The 23,472-nt window shown below is 41.6% G+C and overlaps 1 protein-coding gene across 16 annotated transcripts in view; it reads left to right on the forward strand.

Moving 5' to 3' along the window:
- Positions 1-23,472, forward strand: part of FGGY (FGGY carbohydrate kinase domain containing) — a 283,064-nt gene that overhangs the window by 204,396 nt on the left and 55,196 nt on the right. For 15 of the 16 annotated variants that reach the window (XM_058030720.1, XM_058030722.1, XM_058030724.1 and 12 more), the window contains 2 exons: positions 11,785-11,913; positions 15,872-15,975. In XM_058030720.1, the coding sequence (XP_057886703.1) occupies positions 11,785-11,913; positions 15,872-15,975 (233 nt within the window). Of the gene's footprint in view, positions 1-11,784; positions 11,914-15,871; positions 15,976-16,724; positions 16,790-23,472 lie in introns of those variants that run through there. The other variant, XM_058030736.1, reaches the window with a different exon arrangement.

The raw sequence follows: 23,472 nt of genomic DNA on the forward strand, positions 1-23,472 counted from the left end.
ACTGCTTATGCAGAGGTACAAAACCTAGCAGGAGAATGAGGCTTTCAACTTCCTGAGGTTTTGGGTTGAATACAGTTCTTACAACATCTGTCACTTGTGGCTTTTAGCAAATCTTCAACAAGTTAAAATAAGACTTGCAATAAATACATGTTTTTACCAGAAAATTGAACATCTTGCCAGCTGGTGGTCTCATGGAAGGGTATTTTAAAAATAAATTATTTATGAAGTGCAAGCTAAGGGCTTGAATACAATATTTATGCAATGCACTTCAAGGACGGTGCAAAGCAATTTGCCATTTTAAGTAACAACATGCATGTTTTAAATGATAAAGTAGCCATTAATAAAAGGGGCCTTTTGTTGTGATGGGAGCCTCATAACACTGGCCTATATATGGCTCAACATTCATTAAAAGAGAAACCATCAATTCCCAGTATCAGGCTTCCATGTTAGTTAAAACACAACGTTTACAAAATAAATCAGTAAGTTATCTTCTGGTGATGTGCTTCTTGCAAGGCAAAAGTGTTTCTTGTGAGTTACTGGTGGAAGTGTCTATTTCCATGAAAGACTGTGGAAGTTTTTAAAGAAAGGAACCATAGAATCCCTGAGAGGGTCTTGACTCAAGTTGGAGAAGCACAGCCTGACCTCCAAAACTGCACCAAACCTTAGGGCAGAACTTGCAGCTTGTGCTCACATTGTGAAATCCTTTGGTTTTCAGATTCTGGGGCCGATTCCCTCAGGTGAATCCACAGCATAAGACAATTTCTATTTGCATAATAATACTGAAACCTGGCCCTAGGGAGAATATGAGCTTATTTCCCTGACCATTTGTCTAACCCTGCCTTTTTTAAAAGGGAAGGTGTTGCTTTTGTTATCATTAGCAGTGTGATAACATCACAGAAAGCAGCAGAGTGTCCTTCATCCCTGTGTCTGTGCAGAGGGAATGAGGAGCTTGCTGCACCAGTGTGGAGCCCAGGCAGGTGCCACTCCATTCCTTTGGGTTTCTCTCCTGCCCTGTCCTCCTTGGAGTCTCTTGGAAGGGTGTAGCTTCAGAAGGAGGCAAAGCAAAGCACTTCACCCTGCCCAGGAGCTGCTCCTGGTGGTGTGTCCCAGGGAAGTGCTTTGCTTTCTGCCACCCTGAGATCTTACCAGTGTCCCTGGGTGTGGGGAATGGGAATATGAATGGTGTTCCAATGAGAGCTGGGGCTTTGCTTGTTTTAGTGTGTTCAGTGGTGTTGGATTTGAGAGGAGCACTCTGAATCAACTCAGCTTCCCTCAGATTTATCAGGATGGATGAATCCAGGTAGATGCACCTACCAGGAAGGTGATACTCAGCCCCTGAGCAAACTGCAGCAGGAATGGTCCTGGGGAGTGGAGATTCCTTCCCACACATCCCACGGTGTCAGCACTGGTGGTGAGGCACCATCCCTGCCCCCACAGCATCCCACCTTGCACCAACTCAGCTCAAGCTGTTTTGCAGCAGTGCTGCTCACAGGGGGACAGCCTCAGCTGCTGGAAATGCATCCCATTATCCCAAGGGAAGGCTTTCTGGACAGTGTGTGCCTCCAGGAGGAGCATCAGAGCTGCCACAGCTGATAGGGAAGGATGGGAAGCAGGGCACTGAGCTGCCCTGCAGATAAAGGAGCTCAAACTTGTCAGATAACCTAGGTAGGAGGAGGGTGAAGGGAGGTTGTACATGCTCAAAACCTCCTCCTAAAATGAAAACAAAACCAAAAACCTGACAGGGCTGAAGTAATTCTGGTGGAATTGCCTCTTCTGTTCTCAAGCTGCTCTAAGCCCGTGTCTGTCTGCTCAAGGTTTGTTTAGCTCAAAGGCAAGGGTGTATTTTAGTGCCTGCACGTTCCCCTTGTAAAGAGAGATAATGGCCTTTTTCTCATGTAGCTCTTCTAAAAGATAACAAGGCTCTGAATTGTCATTTCTTTTAAGCAAAGCAAAATGTCACAAGATAAAATTAGAAAAAATTTCTGACTGTAACAAAAGTAAATACAAAGTTTACCAGTTTAAAATATGCAGAAAAGCTATGTTTGTTTTGTTGGTTTTTATTTTCCAATCTTTACTGAAATCATTATTATTTCCAATCAGAGGGAACCAAAGATGAATAGCTACAAATAGATTTTTTTTCCATTTGTAAGTATCTTTAACTTTCAAGCCACTGGAAATTCTTATGGAAATTACCCAAGAACAACTTCTTTAAGGTACATATTTCTTTATTCTGGTAAATACGCTTTTAAGCATCACTTTTAAAGCTCCTTGCCCTTTAAAAATACATTTACTGTAATCAGAGTGCTGTGGTTCCAGGGAGTAAACTCCTCTTGGTTTCAGTTTAACTTAACATATGACCTTGTTGATAAGGGTGACCCTCACATCTGACCTTTAGGATCTTTCACAAACCTTTCCCATATCAGGGCGTGGGTTCACATCTGAAAACTCCCAGGCCTTTGACATTTTCTGTTTCTCACAGCAGACTAACCTTTCAGGGAATCCACATAACAAGTTGTTTGTGATCCCTTCTGTACATCAGGAATTTACTGATCAGGCTTGTGAAGGTAAAGAGTCTTTATCTGGAGATACTGAAAAATTTATTGATGCCATTAATTTGCTCACCAAGACAGTGGAAGATGACTTGTATTCAAACCACTGTGAAAGTGTTGTGTACTAGAGGCATTAGCATTTATCTGCTGTGGTAAAAGCACATGATGAGTATCTCTTTGTGGTATTCTAAAACCTAGAAAGACATTAACAATTCTGTTAAAATTTCATGTACTATAGAGCTCCTAGGGTACTGGAGCATACATTCCATTTGGAGAAAAATGCCTGATAAATTTTCACCACAGCCTTCTACTTCAGGGCCTACTTAAGGGACCAAATAATGATTTTTTTATTGAATGGTAATATTTCATACCAGGTCTTTTTTGGGTTGTAGATGGTGACTTTGTGTGAGAGAGCATTGTGGGTACTGCAGGATAGGTTCTACTGATCTTATAGGTTTTGTTGCTTTTGTAAAGGGCTGTTTGTCACCTTCTTTCATCTGTGCAGGAGCAGCAAACTGATGCCAATTAAGTAGCTGAAGTTTTGCTTAATTTGCTTTAGTGTACAACTGGAAAAAATCTTTAATTTTTGATCTTGGGGGTGATGGTGGCACAAGGAATAACAGCCTGTGCTCCTTATACATCTCTTTACTTAAATCCCATTCTGGGTCTTTTTCCCACTCATCATTCTTCACCACCTTCAAGAAGAATGTTTTCCATTTTCCACAAATTGTCCCTTTCTTCCTACAGTAGAATTTCTGCTTTTTGTTTGTTTGTTTTGATTTGTTTGTTTTGTGTTTTGTTGGTTTTCGTTTTTTTTATTGTTGTTGTTTTTATTTTAATTTTTGCACTATGTTTTCAATTAAGAAGGATTTGACTTGTCTCTAATGTGCATTTCTGGTTAGCAGCCTTAACTCCCCTCCATCAGTTTACCAGTTTATCACCCTTCTTATTCCAACACTCTGCCTGTGCTTTAATGTACAGCCCCAACACTTTACAACCCCATTTTTAACTCTCCTTAATTTCAGGACTTTGGGGACTGCAGGCTTGATGTTTTTATGGGCCTGAGTGCTTACATATGCCATTTTTTAATGTTCTGAAAAGATGGATCTGTATAATTGGAAGACTGGATGTTATTTTCTAATGCTCTTTCATTTGAACTGCTTATTAATAACTTGATAGCACAGAAAACTTTTTTTAATATCAATAGTTACATTCCTGCATGTGCCACTGAATTCTTCCATAGACAAAGCTAATAATGGCATAGAATATCTCACTTTTTACACTTGAAATAGAGTGTGCTTAGATTCTCTGTTTTGTCAGTAGTTAGCTCTAATACTTGGGTGTTCTCTTTATTTACATTTAGGCTGAAAATGGGAGATTCAGTGAAGGGTGGGAGAATTTGGTCAATCTGAACTCACTGCCACAGCAGCTGTGGAGGGAATGGTCAATCCATTTGTTCTGCCAGTTTTCCCTGTCTCTTCCAAGGCCTTTGATGCCAGATGCTCTGGAGCACATGAAGGATTTCCTTGAAAGCTGAGAGAAAGGGATGATGATTTTTATTTTTTTTTTTTTTTCAGATCAGCTTGTAGCTGCCAGTTCTTCATAAAGCTGGATTGAAGCAATAAGCTTTAAACACTGTGCTTTGCAAATGGTAGAGAATAATAAGTAAAGGGATTCTCTGGTATGGGATGCCTGTATCTTTCTTTCCCTGGTCTTTTGCTATCCCAAATAAATTACAACACGCTGCAATTTCAAACAAAATTAAAAGGATGAATCAGAGGATATTTACACTTCCATGCTGTCAAAATCCATGGAATTTACAAGTGAATAGTGTTCCAAATATGCTAACATTTTTCTGGCTTCCTGTCATTTCAGTCTGTCCAAGAGCTGTAGCAACTGCAAAGGAGCTGAAACTGGCACAGTGCAAAGAGGTTTTTGGGTGTCTCCTTCCTGAGAGCTCGAGGCATTATTTCATAATAGATGATTCAGCAGGAAGAAGTTGGGCTTTTCCTTAGAAAAGCTCCACACTCCTGTGATTTCTGTTTTATTTTATACTTTTTCCATCTTGAGATCACTGAATCACACAAATCATTGGGATTATAAGGGCCATCTTGAAATGATCAGAGCAGGGTCACCTACAGAAGGTTTTTCAGGGCTGTGTCTGTTGAGTTTTAAGTATTTCCAAAGGTGGAGGTTCTGAAATCTGCAACCTGTTCCATTGTCCTGACCACTCCTCCCCAATAAATTTTTTTTTGTTTGGTTTAAATGTAATTTGCTGTATTTCAATTTGTGCTTGTCACACTTGTAGTGTCACTGGGGGGCACTGAGAAGGGTCTTTCTCCCTGATTTCTACTCCCACCCATTAGATATTGATAAATTTATGGATAAAATCTTCCCCCTCCACCTCCAAGCCTTCTCCTTGCTGTCTAGTCTGGGATACTCTTCCTCTTTCCAATAACTGTTCTTGAACAGGCTGAGCTGAGCTCAGGATGTTTCCTGGGTGACATTTTCCATTCCTTTTCCACCAGGAAAGGACCCAGCATTCACCCTGTGTATCATCAGCTTGAGTCCTGCTGGCAGGTGGCTCCTTTCCACTTCTCCTCTCTGCTCTAAGAAGTGAGGAGTGCTGTGTGCTGTCCCTCCATCCCTCATAGCTCAAAGTTTGTAAAAGTTTAGGTCTTTTAAAAAATAGTAATAAAGAAATATTCCACTGTCCACTCATAGAGTTTTGGTCCCAGACTCTGCCTGCCTGGGGAATCATACTTGCTTCTACTCTGGCAACACTGAGGACTTGAGAACTTTTGAGTATGAAAGCTAGGAGCTTTTTCATTGAATTTCTGGTTTTAAATTTCATAGAAGCTTTGAGTAGACTTGGGCCTATTGTAATTGTTCAATATTTAAATTTCTGAGATATTATCCTCCTTCCTTATCTTTCATACTGTTCTAAAAAATAGAAAATAAAAAAGCAACATTTCTCAGAATAGTTCTGGTCATTCCTTCTTTTTACCTGACTCTTCCTCTCCCTGGTCTCGATTTGTTATTCATCTTCTTTTTTATTTTTAGGCTTCAGCCTCCTGCTGAGATAACTTTTAAAACAGTGCTGTCTGCTTTATGAGTCAGGATTCACAAAATCAGAAGGGCTATTTCAAACAATTTGCTAACTTCCTCCAAGTCAGAGGCTGTTGGACTCCTTAAAATTAATGTTTAAGTAGTTTAAAGTGTATCTTAGAACCAATCTTGATTTTATAATTTCCTGTGATGGAGAGCCCACTTCAGACTGAAAGGTTGTTGATTGTTAGTTGCTGTCATGTCTCAAAATTAATGAATTAATTAAAGAGCACTTGATTTTTCATCTGATTTAACTTCCTACTCCTGCCTGGCAGACCATAGGGCCACGCTTGACCTGCGCAGGCTCAAATTTCCTGTGATCAAGGAAAACACTGAGGTTCCCCCCAAAACTCTTGGGTGAACTGTCATACTTCTCAATCCTTGCAATTGTTCTCCTGGCTCATTTCTGAACTCCTTTAGTTTACAGTGCATCAGTATCTTTTCAGTATGGATACTAAATGGATACTGTGTGAAAGTCATGGGGAATAAGTTCGGCTGAAAGATTTAAAAGTCTCTTTTCAGTGACTGATGAGATTATTTTTGGTCTGGCATTTATTTCAGAAAAAGGGATAATTATTTACTCTAAGAGGAGTTGCTATCATGTGAGTTGTTAAAAACATCCAGTAAAAAAAAAAATCTGTTAAGTAATAATCCATTATTAATACAAGCTAAGTAATAATCCATGATTAATACAAGCTAAATTGCCTTTACAGCAATGCACTGTACCAGAGCAGAGCAACTCTGAAAGTAGAGCAATAGTCCTGCCATCTGCATGGATTTTTGTATCTGTAGAGACTCTGAAGAATATTGTGCTTAAAGACAGACAGAAATGTCAATTACCAACCTAATGGAATTACTGGTTGCAAGCAAAAACTTAAGCTCAGGTAGCTGAGTTTGGGTATAAATGCATTCCCTCTAACTTAGTAAGACATCAAGTTACTGCCTTCTATACCTTTAGTAAGACATCAGATCTTTGTGTTTTATAGCCAGATGCAGTTCAGCAGTGAGCAGTGAACCACACATGGCAGGACACATTCATTCTGCACTGTCTCACTGCAGTCTAGCAAAGAAAACTCCGTTCCAGCCATCATAACGTGCCTGTTGATCCAATGATGCAGAATTTCTTTTTCCTTTTGACCTTCCCCCAGGAAAGCTTCTAATTTATACATGGAGTAGGTCTCATTCCTTAAGCCAAACAAGCCAAGCACTCTCTGTTGAAGTAGGCACCTCTGCTTTACTGACCAATTTGTGCTCAGCTTAATGAACCAGGATGTGCCTGATTTGATTTTGCCAGAGTTTAGCAGCCTAATACATCTGCCTGAAGTATTTACACATTAGGTAGTGGAGATGTAGTTCAGCCAAAGGCTCTCTGGGAGGGTGGGATGGAAAGGCCCCAAATTAGATTTGCCTCGAGCTACTGTGGCAGCTCGTGTAGACAGAGATGAATTTTGAACCAAAGGAAGCCAAAGTGATTTTGTTTAACCATTTTCCTCACTTTTAAATAAGCTGGCGTATAATATCACAATTTGTTTTGGTTTTCCTCAATGAAAATTCTGAAGTCTTTAACAGCTGACAAGGAAGTTTTATAGAGGTTATTTGGAGGTTAAAAAAGCCCCAAATCTCACTGTTTTTAATATCTTTTAACCACCATGCATTCAGTCCTAAGAAAAAAATAGTATAACTTCACAGTCAGCATCATTATTCTGCTTCCTTCTGATCTTAGTGCTATTTTGGCTACTCAGCTGGGGTAAAAATTGTAAAAAAAATCAGCCATACACATCTCATTTAAATGTGAGTATTGTCTGTAATTTAGAGGGATATTTGATAATGTATAGTGTGTGAGATAGGGTTGGGACAATGTATATTATTTATTGAGATTCCTTGTGCATCCCAGATTTTGGCATTGTGAGAATTATTATGGAACACAAAAAGTGGATGCATGCTTTGTAATGAACATGAAGGGGGAAAATTCTTATGTTTCTTATTACATTTGGATGGGCAGTGTTTTTTTTTTTTACTAAGGTCCTGTTTCCTTTGATGCCTATTCAGCTCTGTTTTGTTTAATGAGATAACTTCTTCAGTGCATGTTCTCTATCACTTATTTAACAGGATATCTGTTTTCTGTGTTGTCCTTTAAATCAGAAAGCAGTTTAATTGTTCAGTATGGGTGGGGCTGTGAAATGGGGACGGGATGTACCCTTGGGTTGTGTTTCTTTCTGAGGCTGCTGGGATTTCGGCAAGGGATTGTTATGTCCAAATTCAGGTTTGTTTGGGTCTCAGTGAAGAGACATCTCCTTTGAATTTTTCTTCCTTTCATATTTTTATGCCCTTATGCAGTTAAATATACAAAGTGCAGCCCTTTTCTACAAGATAGATGAAAAGCTGTGCTGGAGTCAGCTGCACCCCGGCTGCTCTCAGCTTTTGTTTGAAAAGGGGCTACATCCTGATGTACCCCATTCTGTTAAATATTAGTGAGCCAATATAGTGAATTTGGATCAAGTTGACTGAAGATGCATTATCTGCCTCGTGTGTTGTGGCTGGTAAATAGCTGGTTCCTGTGGGAAGCCCCTAAAAAGGTTGAGGGTCTTTGGTAGCACATAAATTCTTTAAACAAAGTTTGATCACAGCAAACTCTAACATCGGTCTTCGAAGAGGATAAAAGAGAAGGAAGAGATTCAGACAGTTTTTTCCTTTTGTAAACTGGCTGCTTTATAGGGGAAAAAATAGCTGGAAATAGCCTGTCTCGTCCCAAATGAAAGGTTGTGGATTAAGGCACTGCATTAGTGAAACAGCTGCACCAATGTGAAACAGAAAGTCCTCCAGCTTCAGCCATTATGGGTTTGTTTGGTTAGCTCTAATTTTGGAAGTCATTATAGCAAAGGTAAATGACTTGCACAGGAGACTACTGTCAACAAAAGACTCGATACATTTACTTTGGCAGGAGCCTTGAGGAGTCTCAGGCCTTTCAGTGCCTCCTTTATGCAGCTCCTGTCCTGCTCTCACTGTGTGCCTGTGTGCAGGCAGCTCTCCCTGCCTCCCTCCCTCCCTGCCTCCCCTCCCAAAGTTCTTTGCCCCTGGCAGGTCGGATTTAAGGGTGGCAGCACCTGCTGCTGAATTGCTGGGGTGTAGCTGTAGAATATCTTTATGCTCAGAGTAGCTGCTCCTGGGCTTCTAAAGCTGCTGTGTTCTGCTCAAGTGAGAATCTGCTCCCTCCCAGTCTAGTACTGGAATACAGTCTGTATCAAAAACTTCACTTTTAATTGTGTCTCCTTACTGGTTGGTGTTTGTGTTTCCTTATTTTATCATTTAATAGCTTTACACTTACAGATTCTCAGCATGCTGATGCTTAGCTGAGTTTTCTAGCTTTTTGGTGAAGATTAAACTGTGAGAATAATTTCCTTCCCAGGCCTGTGCCCATGTGGTCAAGTGAAGGCTCAGAGTGTCCATTCCACACTGACTTACTCTTGTATAGGTGGGGAGGCAAATTCCTGATGACAGAAGGAGTGCCCCAGCAGAGCCTGCTCCTTCTTTCCACAGAACTCCTTGGGAACATTTCCTATGGGCCTGGCAGAGCTTTCCTTGCTCTGTAGAGCTGTGGGGGTGAAGGAGAGGGGCAGAGTGAGAACCCTCTCCCTGTGCACTCAGTTTGTCTGTCCTGCACTCCCTGGCTGCTGGGTGACCCAGAGCTCCCCTTGCAATGCCTGCCATGGGTAACTTCTGACTGCTCTCCCTTCCCAGCTGTGGGGAAGTGCTTTCAGTCACTGAATATTTGTTCAGGCAGACTTTGACTTCTAAAGCATATGGGGCAGACTACTGTTAATTATTTTATTTAAAATACAAGATGATTATGCTGCCTCTCCAAATGACAAGAGCTCCATCCCTGCCTGTCCTCACACACATTTTATGCCCATTGCTGCTGGTCATTCTGATAAATAACCAGTACCAAAGGAATTATAAGGTCATTTTCTTGTGCTGCTGTAGAGGAGAGGATTATCTTTATCTCTAAGATTGTTCCCTTAGTGCTTATTAACTAGAAATGCAGTAATTGAGAACCTGGTAGGAAAAGATTTTGTCTGATAATAGCCCTGATCTCTAAAATGGAGTATAACTACATAATAATTACACACTCAAGTGTTTGACTGGTATGACTGATATAAACTAGCCAACCATGGGATGGCATGCCTGGAAAGAGGTTTTATTTCAGATTAATTTAATCTCATGCTGTATATACACCATGGTTTTGCTTTCAGGTCAGGCAATTGATTCTGAAGAAGAAGATGTGGGTTTAGCTGCATGAACTCTTTTGAACTTCCTTCCACCTGCAGGGTCTTTGAATGTCAGGAGAAGCAGACAGCTTTGGTATTTTGCTCCAATGTCTTTAAAAAGCCTGAAATGTTACTAGAAAAATCTCTTAAAGAGGAACATCCTTTACTCCAGTATATTGGGGGAAAATGCAAAAGATGCATCTCTTGGAAAGGCCAGGACAGTGTTTTGACTTTACAGTAAGTAACTAGTAAAATGCAAAAGTAATAAAACACAGATTTTTTTTTTTCCTGTGAGGAGGTGACCTAATGTCCTCATGTCCTTCTGTATAAAGCTTAATAATGAGGTTTGCTTACTGCCCCCAATATTGAATATGAACCCACTGTCAAGTGCAACAGTCTTGGCTGCGCAGACTTGTTTTAAATTTCCAGTGTGAGGTTCAGCCTGGAATTTCAGGGGCAGTGAGGTGTGGCTGTCAATAGAACAGAAACTCTTGGAGAAATGAGCAACTGTGAAGTTGTGTGTGCTGATCCCAAAATGCTCCATACACTGCATCCATCTGGAAGTGGGCAGAGGGAGAATGTAGCTTTAAAAAATGAAGAACCAACATAATGTACAGCAAAGATCTAATTAATATCTAAAATTGAAGACCTGTGAATTTAATATAATGACTTTTTTATCAAAAATTAAGGTTGTATAACTGCATTTCTATAAGTTTATGTTTGTGGGAGTTAGTGTATTCCTGATATTTGATGAAATGCTATTCCTTTTGATTAGTGTCTGTTGTGGAGGATGTTTTATGTCCTTTCTACATACCAGAACATGCTTCAGGTGTAACATTCTCAATAAAATTGACTGTGAAGATAGTCTTGTTTTATTTTAAAGAGGAATTTTGCCAACTCTGCCTAGATTTGTTGAATTTAGTAAACACTCCAGGTAGGTACTGAAAGCTCTGGCATTGGCAGGGAGGTCTGAGGGATCTCCCACTGTGCTTTCTGCCTCTCACCCCCAAACCTTTGCATAAATATGGAAGTGTGTGCAGTCCCAGGAGCTCAGTCTCACTGCTCCAGCTCTGGGGGGCTGAGAGGAGGCTCTCAGGGGTGTCCCTAAATTCTGGTACTTGAAAGAATCTAGATTTGTTCCTCTAAGCTCAGACAAAATAGGGGGTGTGTTATGGCAGGACCTGCCCCTGGGCTCCCTGTGACAGGGCACGGAGGGCAGGGCTGTGTTCTTGTCTTCTTCAAACTGCACAGGCCAGAGAAGGCTCAGAAAGGGATTATTTAAGTCTGTGAGGGAATACAGCTGCAACTGGAGGAATTTGCTGTTTAAGCCAGTTTCTTTTTCAGAGTTTCTGTTGCTATAGCCACCTTATTCCTAGCAGAACTGCTGGAAAGGATGGAAATGGAAAGAAAAAATTGGCCAGTTCCTTGTGCATTCCTTGTGCAACAGGTGCAGTGTTCATTTGTGAGCACAGACTGAGCTGAATCTCCTTCCATGCCCAGAGAATGCCTGCAGGCAGCACCTTCCACAAGAACCTGGGATTTCTGCATTTCACATCTCCTGGAGACATGCCAAGCAGAATTTAATTGCTTGTGGTGCAATCTTTCTCTGTGGCTAGATAGGATATTGAATGCTTTTGAACTCCTAAATTGCCATGGGATGGCCTGATCTGGCACAGTTGTTTTTAATCTGCAGCCAGATAATGAAAGATGCTCCATCACACAGAGCTCTGTGATGCACTTCTTTGTTTTGTAGATCCGAGGCTTCACTGGAGGGGGAGGGAGGGAGCTCCAGCAATAACACACACGTTTGTTTTTCTGTTTAGTAAATTGACAGGTGTTTGGTTTGTCTTGTGTCTGCCCAGGAAACCACGTCCTGTCTCCTGGAGAGGCTGTTGGGAAAGGTCTGACAGCGGGCGCTGCGGAAGAGCTCGGGCTCCCCGAAGGGATTGCAGTGGCAGCATCTCTCATTGATGCACATGCTGGAGGACTAGGTACTCACTCATGGATTCACTGCTCTTGGAGACAGGCAGTGTTGAATTCATTTCAGAAAGCCATTTCTGTCACAGACTGTTTTTATCCAGCCATTTGCTCTGGTGGTGTTCTTAAAAGCACCCCCAAATCATCACAATAACTACCAGCACTGCAAATCTGTTTCTAGAAAGAGGATATATCACTGCTATATGTCTTTTCAGCTGGATTTGCAAATTGTTTGTTAATTTCTGCTAGTTCCACTTCTGACTGAAGCACCATGGTGTTGGAATGCCAGTGTGCTGAGAGTTTGCAGCTTCTGTTACTCAAAACTTTGGGGATAGGCAAGAATAAAGCTCAAACAACCACTCTGAGGGAGAGGCCTCATGTTTGAGGCTTGTTCATAGTTATGATTCTTATTGCCTTTAGAAGTGATTCATGATTCAAAGCTTTAAGGTCTGGTGCTTTGACTTTTTAAAATTTTCTAGCACAATATTCTTATGTTCAGCCCTGGTTCATCTTTTCTGAAATACATTTGATGAGGCCAAACAAGTTCATTTTCCTACTATGCTGTTTGGCCTTGTCCAAATGCTGTCAATAAGAGATTCAGTGTAACTTTTAACTTTCTCAGCAGGAAATTGAGGGTTTTTTAGTTTGCTAGTTTAGAAAACAGTCTTACCTCAGGAAGTTTCAGTGTTATTGAAACAGTACTCTTTAATGGAAATCTATTGCTCATCAGAGGATTTTTTACTAGATCTAACTGAAATACGATTAGGTGCTAAACTACCAGTTTTGCTTCAAATGTTTTGTGCTGTTTAAAAATCCCATTTGTCCTTCTAGAAACTGTGGCCTGGAACTTCTTTAGTGTTTAAATCCCTTTACTTTGCTTTTGGTGAGGTAAAGCAGTCAGAGAGATTGCTTTTCTTGCTACCTGGAAAGGATTAGATGTAGATCTGTCTGCAAAAAGGAAGACTGAGCTTCAGTGTCATATTTGTAGGTGTGTTGTGACTGGCTTAAAAATATCTGTCACTATCCTAATTGCATAAAAACGTGTTTAAAACTGTGTGCCTTGGCAATTCTGTGTTCTTGGAAAAGAACAGAGTAATAATCTGACCTGAAAGAATGAACTTGCAGCAAAACTGGGTTGTCATGGAGCATGTTAAAGTGGCAGTGGAAGGTCCTTATTTAATTGGCATCGTTATGGATCCAGAGCACAAAAAGTTTGCCCATTTTTTCATGTGCTGAACTCAATCAATTGAATTTTAAAAAGAATAGAGAGCAACTGTCTGTTCCTTGGTACAGACTCGTGAAAAGAAACTCTGACACTAGAAACACTCAGCTGCTGGCATCCCTCAGGAAAGGGCTGCAGTGGATAAAGACAGTCTGCTAATCTGAATATGTTTTCCCAGATGGCACCACAAACACCAGCAGACTCCTGGAACGATTGCCAGGAGGAGAAAACCAACACACAGGTTGTTGTTGGAGACAGGGGGGCGTTACAGAGGGGAGATAGTGGGAGACACCATAGCTCAGTGCAGTCTGGGATAAGAGGAGCATTTGCAGTGGAACTCACAATTCTTGAATCTGGGAAGGGTAATAAATGTATTGGAAGTGGTGTGGAAACTTAGTAGAAAGGTCAGCAAAAAGTGTAAGATTTCATAGTAAAAATGAAAATATTTTGATAGCAAAAGTGACAGCAGGAGCAAAAGGAGAGTCAAAGAGTGCAGATATCTGTAAAGAAAATATCCTGCAGGCTAAGCCAGGATGATGTGAGGGACATCTTGTTTGCAGTGTTAATAACTTTTGATGCAGCTCAGATCTGCTCTTGGCTGGATATGAAGTGTGGTTTGGCTGAGCAGGTTGCTAAGTTTATGAGGGCTTCAAAGCTTTGAGTACAATAAGGTAAGGAATTGTTTAGTGTGTATGTTTGAGGAGGTCATGTGGGACTCCTGGATCAGTCCATCTGATACCTCTTATGGAAAAGTGAGGATCTAAGAGCCAAGCAGTTATATCTTGCATTTTGACCTACTGTACTAATTTCAGAGAATGTACAGATAAAACTGTGAGCATGCCAGGCCAGGCTTTTGGGGCTGGCCTCATAAAAATGCTGTTTACATTGCACCTTTTCAAAAGGCGTCAGCATTGTTTGAACAAAAGTAGATGATTTATGGTGCAGTGTCTAAAATACCATGTCACTGTGGAAGAGATCCAGAAGTACACATTGCTAAGCACTGCTTGCCTTCCTAAAAAGCTCTCCTCTGTTCTGTGTGGTGCACAGACTTCTTGTTCTCAGCCTCTGCTTCTGAATCTGCCTCGGACTATGAAAAGTTTCACCTAAGCTAAAGGTGAAGGTGACTTCTAACAGCAATTATATAACTTTTAGCCAATATTCCAGACTTATTTGCTGACTTTAATTACTCACAAATAGGAGGATTCTAACAAAATTCTAAACACTGGTGAAGCCACTGACTAAAGTTCCAAAAAGAGCCATAATTCCAGTTTTGCAGAAGGCATATTTTCTTAGCAATTAAAAAGATCTTTTCAGTTTTGTATTGTTTATGAAAATACATTTGCAGCATATGCTGACTATATAGTTTAATAGATTTCTTCCCTCTCAAGTGTGAACAGGATTTTTAACTCAAGAAATTCTAATACGGTCTTGCTTAGTACAGGAATTTGCCTTGTAGACAACCCTATCCAAAATTCCTAATATGCATTCATTATGTTGAAGCAGTGAAAAAATAAAACATGAAGTAGAAGCCTTACTTTTAGTTTTTTGTTGTTCCTAACTCTCTTTAGAAATTCATAGTTACAAGTCAGTTTAGTTAAAGGGACACGAGGATGGATTTTTTTCAGACTTTAAAATTGTAGCCCTTAATTTTCTGATGATTTAGATGACTTCCAACCATGGCAATACCAGGATAGCCATGGTGATCCCAGTAAGAGAAACCTCACCAGACTGATTTGATAACAGAGCATTGCAGTGGTGATCTAAACAAGAGGGTGTTAATGAAATGTAGGATATGAACCAGCCCTAGCACTTAGCATCTTTCACAATGTCCAGCAAATGTTTTCCTGATCCTTGTACAGGGAGATGAAGGGGACTTTTTTATCAGTATTGACATACTGGTCTCCAAATTGAGTTTTGCAGATGAAAATGCACAGTCTGGTGGCCAGCTTGCCAGCTGAAAAGCAATGTTTAAGAAAAGAAAAGTGTAATGTAAAAATGTTACTTGTTGGCTGCTGCATTTTGCTGAGTGCAGCACAAGGCGGTGCCAGGATGCAGCCTAGGAGAAGAGGAGGAGAGGGCAGATTGCCTCTGTAGCCTCCCCTGAAGTGACTCAAGCAGGATGGGATGTGTTTGAGGCTCAGCTGTAGGTCTGCCTGGCATCTCCTGGGTGTATTTTCTGCTGCAGGCTGAGTGATGCTGACTCTGTGCTCCTCAGAGCCAAGCTCAGTTCCTCAAAGGGGAGGAAAATATCTGCCTTTAGATGGTTCTGACATGGACAGAACAGCAGCAGCAGTGAAGACAACAAAGCTGGCAGCCTTCCAGTCTCCTGCCAAGTTACCCCTTTCTCCAGCTCATCCCCTGACAAAACACATCATCCAGGATGTTCATGATAAACTGTGAACAAATAAACACATCTGCAGCCTGCCAATACAGCAGGGCACTTTTATTCTGCATGTCAGTGAGCTACCTAAGAGAATAAATGTCAGGTAAAATAACACTTTCTAGGTAAAATAGCACTTAAAAATCATGATGATAGACATGCATTTAGAAAAAATCATCTTGGGTCCTTATTCCTGAAATAAATACTTTAATATGATGGATAAAATTATTTGCTTTGTTGGCTAAGTAGACTTTCTTAATTTGTGGCAGTGGTGTGAGATACTCAACAATTATTTGAGTGCAGACAGGGTCTGTTTGGTGCAGGGTGGCTTGTTCTTCTTTAACAGAGAATTTTAATTTTACTTTAATAGGAGTAATTGGAGCAGATGTGAAAGGACACAACCTTCCATGTGAGAACCAGCCCATTACATCCCGAGTCGCTATGATCTGTGGAACATCTTCGTGCCACATGGGGGTAGGTTGTATGTGTCATCCTCATTGGTGCAGAATTTACTAACTTATGTTTTTGAAGGGAAAATTGACCTTTGTCCTTCTCACCCCGTTCTTTTTTCCTGGAATTTTTTTCTGGTAACTCTATCTTTACCTTTGGATATTAATTATAAATTACCGTGCATTTGCTATTAAGCAAGAACTTTAATAGTAGTAGAAATCAATACTGAAAAATGACATGGAAAGTAAAAACCACGATGCCAGAGTGGCTTAAAGAGCAGCCTGAAATCTGAGCCAAAGCCTGAGCCTGAGTTATCTGTGACAGGCCTATCACTAATGTGTTACAGGAGAGTGTCTTTGGAGAAGGAGTGCCCATCTTCAGTCACAGCCCTGCTCCCCCACCTCCTCCCTTAATCAATATAAATCCTTCTCCCTCTGAAAATTGCCATGGTCTATAGAATTATGAGGCATATCATGACTAAAAAGAAAGAAAACCCCCCAATAAGCAGTTTTCACTTTGCTAATTTTTCTCAGTGAATTAATACAAAAGCTTTCTCTGAGATTGCAATTAAAATTTAGTGTCTGCTTTTGAAATTTATACTGTTTTAAAATGTATGAGTCTGAGAGCATTCCATTTAGATAAGTACCCTTTTCTGCCACATTTTTTATTTAAAACTCATTTTGGTCTTAAATTTAGAATGATTAGAACTTGGATTTTTCCAAAAAGGAGCAAATGGCACTGGGAGTGTTAGAGGTGTTGCAGAGGAATGACATGCTTCATGGAGAAAGCTCCAGGAGAGAATAAGGAGGAGGCTGATAATAAAACATCAGGCTTAACAGTAAGTTAAGTTGTCTCTGTAGTAACAGTATGAATCCATGGTGATCTTGAGCATGAATAAATGGTGATCATATCACGTGGATTGTCTTCAGCAAAGCATTTTAGCACGTGATTGAATTTAAAGACATGAATAATCCCACTATTGTGAAGCAGAGCATTGAGCCTAAATCCCATAGAGCAATTGGAATATATTTTGGTTTCTTCCTAAACAAAAGTTTCAAGCTTCAAACTCCATTATTCTTGGCTTGCTCTGTCTTTGAAAAGTTTCCACTAGTACCTGTCTGTCTGTCATAGGGCAGGTGGGGCACACTGAGAGAGGGAGTCACCCTTCAAGCCCTGCCGCTGTTTCCATTATTTCCTGGTTTTTGATGGAGGTTTCTACCCCTTCAGCAGAAGCTGTTTGGGTGAACTCTTGCTAACCTGTTTCATTTAGCTGAGTTAGTTTGAATTGTTAAAATGAGTTAATGGAGACATAGTGCTGGACTGCAGTGAGCTGAGGAGCTCACAGGCAGCTTCCCCCAAAGGTCTAAGGGCAGTGTTGGGTAGCTGGCCATGGGCCAGCTGGCTCTGGCTCATTCCTTTAGCACAACCAGCCCTGGAGGAGGACATGTGTGTGGTTTTTTATTAATGGTTGATATTTGTACATTGGTAAGTTCTAGCATACACCCAGTTCACAACAGTAGATTGTTAGACTTCCCAAACTTGAGCATGGCACATCAATATTAACATGTTTTGTCTGCACTGTCCACAACCATGAGAGTTGTGGCTTCATTAAATATGCTAATGTAGCAAAAGGGATGTGATAAAATCCATGTTGATGCTCCGTCATCAAAGCAACCCAAAATTGGAACACAGACTGCATGAGGCAGAACCTTTTAAGGCCTTTAATCACTTCAGTTCAAACTCAGGAATAGATGCTTGTGCAGCTTTTGCTAGATTTAAGTAGATTTTTACTTAAATCTACCTACTCAGCATTTTATAATCATTTCCTCAACTGCCTGCCTTCGCCCATCTGCACAGGGAGGGGTATAACAATCTGTAGCCAGCAGACAATAAGTAAATTCTAAACTTCTCTGGATCTAATCTGTGAAAGGATTTTAGTTTTCTGTTCTTTTATCTATTACCTGAACAGGCTGCATGAAGTGAGCGTGGAGCACACAGAGCAGTGGTATTTGTGTTTTAATGAGACCTATATGCAGCTGCATTTGGCCAAAATTAGCTGCTCCTTTTTTTAATTAGGGCTATAAAATGAAAGTATATTATACTTGTGTTTTGATAGAAATATATATTTTCTCTCTCCGTGTGCACCAAGGGACCCTGAGGGCTACAGAGATTAATCATCGAGTTTAATTTAATGCAGTGGGAGAGAGACCTGTGTGGTCAGGCGGGCATTAAAAAGTGCCTTTGATGTGCCTCAGGTGCACTGAGCCCAGTGAGCCAGCAACAATAATACCTTTGTGAGATGATCAGAGACGAGAGAGGGAGAAAATGGCCTTTGTGGAAACTCAAGGCCGTCCTTTGTTGTGGTTCTGGCAAACGAAGGAGCCAACTGTCAGGAGAAATTCAGCAAACAGAAAGCAGGGGGAAAGTACGGCTGGGTTTCTTTCAAGGGGCCATAACAGGAAACTGTTCAAAATCATCTGCAATGCCTTTCTTTTCCAGCCCTTCCTCCTCCTCTGCTCAGGGCAGGGGGACTGCTCTTGCTATCTGTGTGCTGGTACAGTAGTTCCATTCTCTAGACCAAGTACTCCATGAGTCACGGGACTTGAGCACAGCATTTACTTTAAACTTTCAGAGAAACAGCTCCTCGACCCAGTTTTCATTACCTCCAGGACTCTAGAGATCTTAAACAAAAGACTTTGCTAATCATGCCTTTGATATTTTAGAAAGTACAAATGTGGAACCTAATTTTACTCATGGCTATAATAGCTTAATTTGTGGTGGAACTACCATTTTTGAGTGAGGATATGCTTTTGGAATTAACCACTGGCAGTTTGGGGTAAACAGAGGCACACAAAGAATTTCATGTTGCTGTTGAATAGCTCATGAAAGCAGCAAAATGCTTGTTGTAATTAGGTTGTTGACCCCAGCCCAGGTCTGAGCTGTTGGTTGCTGAAAGTCACTGCCACCTCAGGGCTCATCCATTATCCATGAGGAAAAAGAAAAGAAAAGATGGTTTTCTGAATATTTTTGGACAGTTATGCATTTTACATGATTCTCTGCTGCCTCCTTTGCCCTAGCAAAAGACATGGGTAGAATTTGCATTAGGAGTGGCAAATAAGCTGCTCTTTCACTTGTGAAGGATTGTTTTGGGGCTGGGATCCATCCCTGCAGGTTTGGTCTCTGTGCCCAAGGATATTCCCTGACTTTCCTGGGGGGGCTGCCACTGCCCTGGTGCTTTGCAGGCAGGGGCTCTGAGCTCCAGCACCCACACTTGGCTTTGGAACTTTTAGGAGCCTTTTCCTCTGTAGCCATGGTGACTACACCAAATGTGTCAGTAGTTTTTCCCAGCAAAATCACAGCAGGTTTGAGGCATTGGAACAGGAGCTTGCCTCTTATTCCTAACTTGTAGTTTGTGTGGGTCTAACAGACATGCCCTAACTTCTGGGAATAAGGTAGTTGGTTTCCCTAAAAGCCTGTCTTCCTGCCAGTGTCTCAGGGTTTTATGGGGTATTTTAAAGGTTTTAAAAATCCTTTTTTTTTTTTTTTTTTTTTTTTTTTCTGAAACGTTTATGTGATTGGGAGGTTTTCAGGCACAGATTTCTGTATTCCCATGTCCCAGTCCTGGACACAAGCATGCTTTTTCAGGGCAAAGTTGTACCATCATGAAAATATTTGTTGTTTTTGCTCCAACGCCTTTTGTGATTCCCAGCTGAAGAAAGTAGGCAGAGCAGCTTTCAATGGGAGCATGGTCTGGCCTAATTTTAGCTTATTAAGGGGGGGAGTGTTAATTTGCTGGTATTTTGAGTCCCAAATGTACAAGGTTTTGTGTTCTGTTATCTCCAGGGTCTCTGATATTTTTTTTCTGTCTTCATTTCATGATATGATCTGTGTTCTTCTTCAGTCATTCTTTCTTTATCAGTTCTCTGTACTCAACACCTCTTTTTGAGAATTGTCAAGGAATCTCTTCAAGTTTAGATGCAACCTCTTCTTTTGCATCTATTTTTGTTACTTATGTGACTCTTAGCATTGGGACTCACCTGGCTTGGTGCACAATTCTTTTTTTCCCTGGGTGATAACGTTCATGTGCTTTGAACTGTATAATTTAGTCATTTTTTTCAATTGGAGAGGCACAAGTAATTTATCTTCTACCTTTTCAGATTTAATACATGATCTAAAACACAGAGCAACTACGTGAACATAAAATGAGCAGATCATTTTGCTGTCCCAATGTTTACTATGGATTATTTCAGGAAGAACATCCCATATTCTCTCTCTCACTAAGCCTGACTAGCCTTTGAGTGCTTTCTGCTAAAGGAACTCCAGCCCGATTTGCTTATTCTAAATTTGTTCATTTGATTCTCGTGATGACTGGCAAACACAATAGAGCTTCTTTGCTCCACAATATCCGCCCGAGCTGCCAGCTTTGTTCACACAAATAGAGTGTTAAGCACGTTTCCACCCCCAGAGCATGCACAGTACGTGTCCTTTGCAGTACATCCTGGAGAGGAGACAGCAGAGACATGCTGGCTCAAAGTGTTCTCAGAGCCTGATCTCTAATCTCAGTGGGAGCCAGACCAGCAAGTGGATTCAGTGTATTTTGGCTCTGATACCGGAGTCTCCTCTTCAGAACATGCCACGTTGTTAAAGCAGCAGCCTTCGGGGTGATCGCCGCGCAGGGGCTCGGAGCGGTGCGGAGCGGGCAGGGCTGGCAGGGCTGGCGCTGCTTTGGCAGCTCGGTGCCATCCGCGGGGCTGTGCCCGCAGAGCTGGGGGCAGCGCCGGAGCCCCGCTCCCTCCCTCTTTCCCTCTCCCCGGCATCCCGGCTCGGAACGTGCGCTCCCCGGGGCACCGGGCACAGCCCAGGGCAGCGCAGCCCTGCCAGCTGGCTGCCACCCAGCAGGGACAGCGAGCTGTCCTCCTCCTGACCAGGGGACAGGCGCTGCCTTCGGGACGCTCGGGCGGGAGAATGCGGGAGGGAAAAAATAAAACCAAAAGCAGGGGCAGCCTGGGCAAGTTTGGGAGATGATCTGTGTGGGCTTTATGGAATTGATCAGCACCTGCCGTCTTGCTTTTTAAATATTTGTCTCCCCTCTAAAGCCTGTAGAGTCTTTGGGGTGGGAGAAAGAGCTGAGTGTCACAGGAGCCTCTCCCTCGCTCTGTCCTCATTCGGCACAGTTCTTCTATATTGCATTTGGCAGCAGTCACAGTGCTGACTTCCCAGCTAATGAAGATGTTTTACATTTAGGGAAGGCTGCATGAAATGAAAACCACGTTTACTTCACAACTGTCGTTGCAGGTTGCCCGTCCTTGGTGTACACAGATTTAGGCTCATGTAGAAAAGGTCACGGAGCCTCTTTAGGTGCCTTTTCAGCCAATGGTCTTAAAAAGGTTATAAATCCATAAAATTGCCACCTTCTTTTACTTGTCCCTCAAAGAACTCCTCCACACCCTTTTTAATGAAACTCTCTTGTTCCATGTTCCAGCATCCTCAGTTTCAAAAAAACCCAAACACAACTGTAATATCCCCTTTGCTGGCATTAATTTGCTGTTGTATGCTTTGCTTGCTTTGTTTTCTTTTTAAAAAGCAAGAAGTAAAATATTTCTGCTAGCAGGGCATATAAAAGATTGTTGCTTTTCTGACCTCCCTATTATATTAATAAAAGCTAGGAAGACTTCAGTAGTGGTGGGAGATCATGTGCAGGCAGCCTCCAAAACCCAAAGCACTTACTTGCAGAACTAGTAAACCACAAAGCTTAAGATCTTGAAATGTAAATAGGAAGTTGGAGAGTTTACTTTAGAGCCAGCAGTGGTGAGTCTGTACAATGTTTATTTCTGCTTGCCTCCCAGCCTTTCCTAAAGCTTGGCAGAGATGAAAGGGAGGCTTTCTCAGCGAGTTATTAAAAGTTTTTGTTATGAGCAAGATTCCTTTGTTCCTGGCCTGGCATAATTCAAAGCTCAGGTATGCCTTGGTGATGGAGAGAATGGGATGTTTCTATTTAGCCTATGCCAGTCCAGAGACATCAAAGTTTTGCACCCCAGTGCCTTGCTGGTAATCAACCTGTGCAGGGGAACGTATCTGAAAGCAATTTAATCTCTATTGTACATAAAGTAGATAATGCTCAGTAATATTCCCACAAAACTCTACATTCAACTCTCCTTGCCTTTTGTGAACAGATCAGTTGAGTTCAAAGACTCAAATAATAGATGTGGACAGAGAGAAGGCTTTGAAAAATGCTCTGCTTGGAGAACCATGAAGGCTGATACTCAAGAGGCAACTCACTGGCATCAGTGGAATCTTTGAAAATTCCAACTCACACAGTGCTTTCCATGCTGTGCTTCACTGCAAGCTGCCCTGTTTGACAGAGGATCAGGTGTTGGATTTGAGGTACTGAGCCTTCAGAGTACTTGCCCAGGGCAGCTGTGGCTACCCCATCCCTGGAAGTGCCCAAGGTCAGGTTGGACAGGGCTTGGAGCAGCCTGGGATAGTGGAAGGTGTCCCTGCCCATGGCAGGAGGTGGAGCTGGGTGGGCTTTAAAGTCCTTTCCAACCCAAACCATTCTATGATTCTGTGATTCTTTCTGCAGTGTTTCTGTGTTGGGCTTTCCAGGTCTGGCTGCTGATAGGGCTCCTCTCTCTTCTTCACTCCTTTCCCCATGTTTTGCCTTAGGAAGAGTGAGCAAGAGAGACTGAGCTTCTTGCATTCTTATGTTGGCCCTACAAAGATTTAGCTGGTCTAGTGCTGGAAATATTGGGTTGCTTGGTTTGGGTCCCTCTGCTTAAAGCAGTGTGGGATTGGTTACCTGTTATTAGATCGAGCCCTCAATCCACCTTGGACCTTCATTTCTTAACTGTAACAGCTGTATATTTTAATAGGATATGGGGGATTTTGCTGCTTCTGTTTTAGGAAGGAGTTTGTATTCTGTACTATGTGATTCTGGGAGAGTTAAATGTTTGTCTTCTTCACTGATGTTCACATGAGAGCATCACTTCATTTTGAGGGACAGGACAAAGCAACTTACTTTGATTTGTTGTTTAAGTAGCAATATTCTAATTTGTGTCCGCCAGCAGCCTTTCATTGTAACAGAAGATTTTTGGTTTTTCTTTTCTGTATTCTTCAAAGTGATGCAATCAGATGTGACAGGTGCAACACTCCCATCAAGGCTCCAGGGTAACCAAATCTGATCACTCCTCTCTAGACCCAGAAGGATGGATTGGCCTGAAGCCCAAAGTCTTAAGCAACCCCAAGTGTCTTCCTGGAGTGCTCTGCTCCAAGGAGAGCTGCATAGGGGAGTTTTCTCAGATCACAAGCATACAAATGTATAATGAATGACCTTTCCAGATCCCTTGTTTCTCTTGTTTTTGTGAGCAGGCATGAACTTACTGAACAGCCTGCTTGGTCTGTGTGTCTGGATCTCAGGGAGAACAATTTTCTGCTCTTTTTCTTCCAATAACTGTAAAAGAATAACTAAAATATAAATTAAATAAGATATGATAAGGGATAATCTTATTCATCTCCTAGAAT

Source organism: Melospiza georgiana, chromosome 9 (assembly GCF_028018845.1).
Source record: "Melospiza georgiana isolate bMelGeo1 chromosome 9, bMelGeo1.pri, whole genome shotgun sequence".
NCBI lineage: Eukaryota > Metazoa > Chordata > Aves > Passeriformes > Passerellidae > Melospiza > Melospiza georgiana.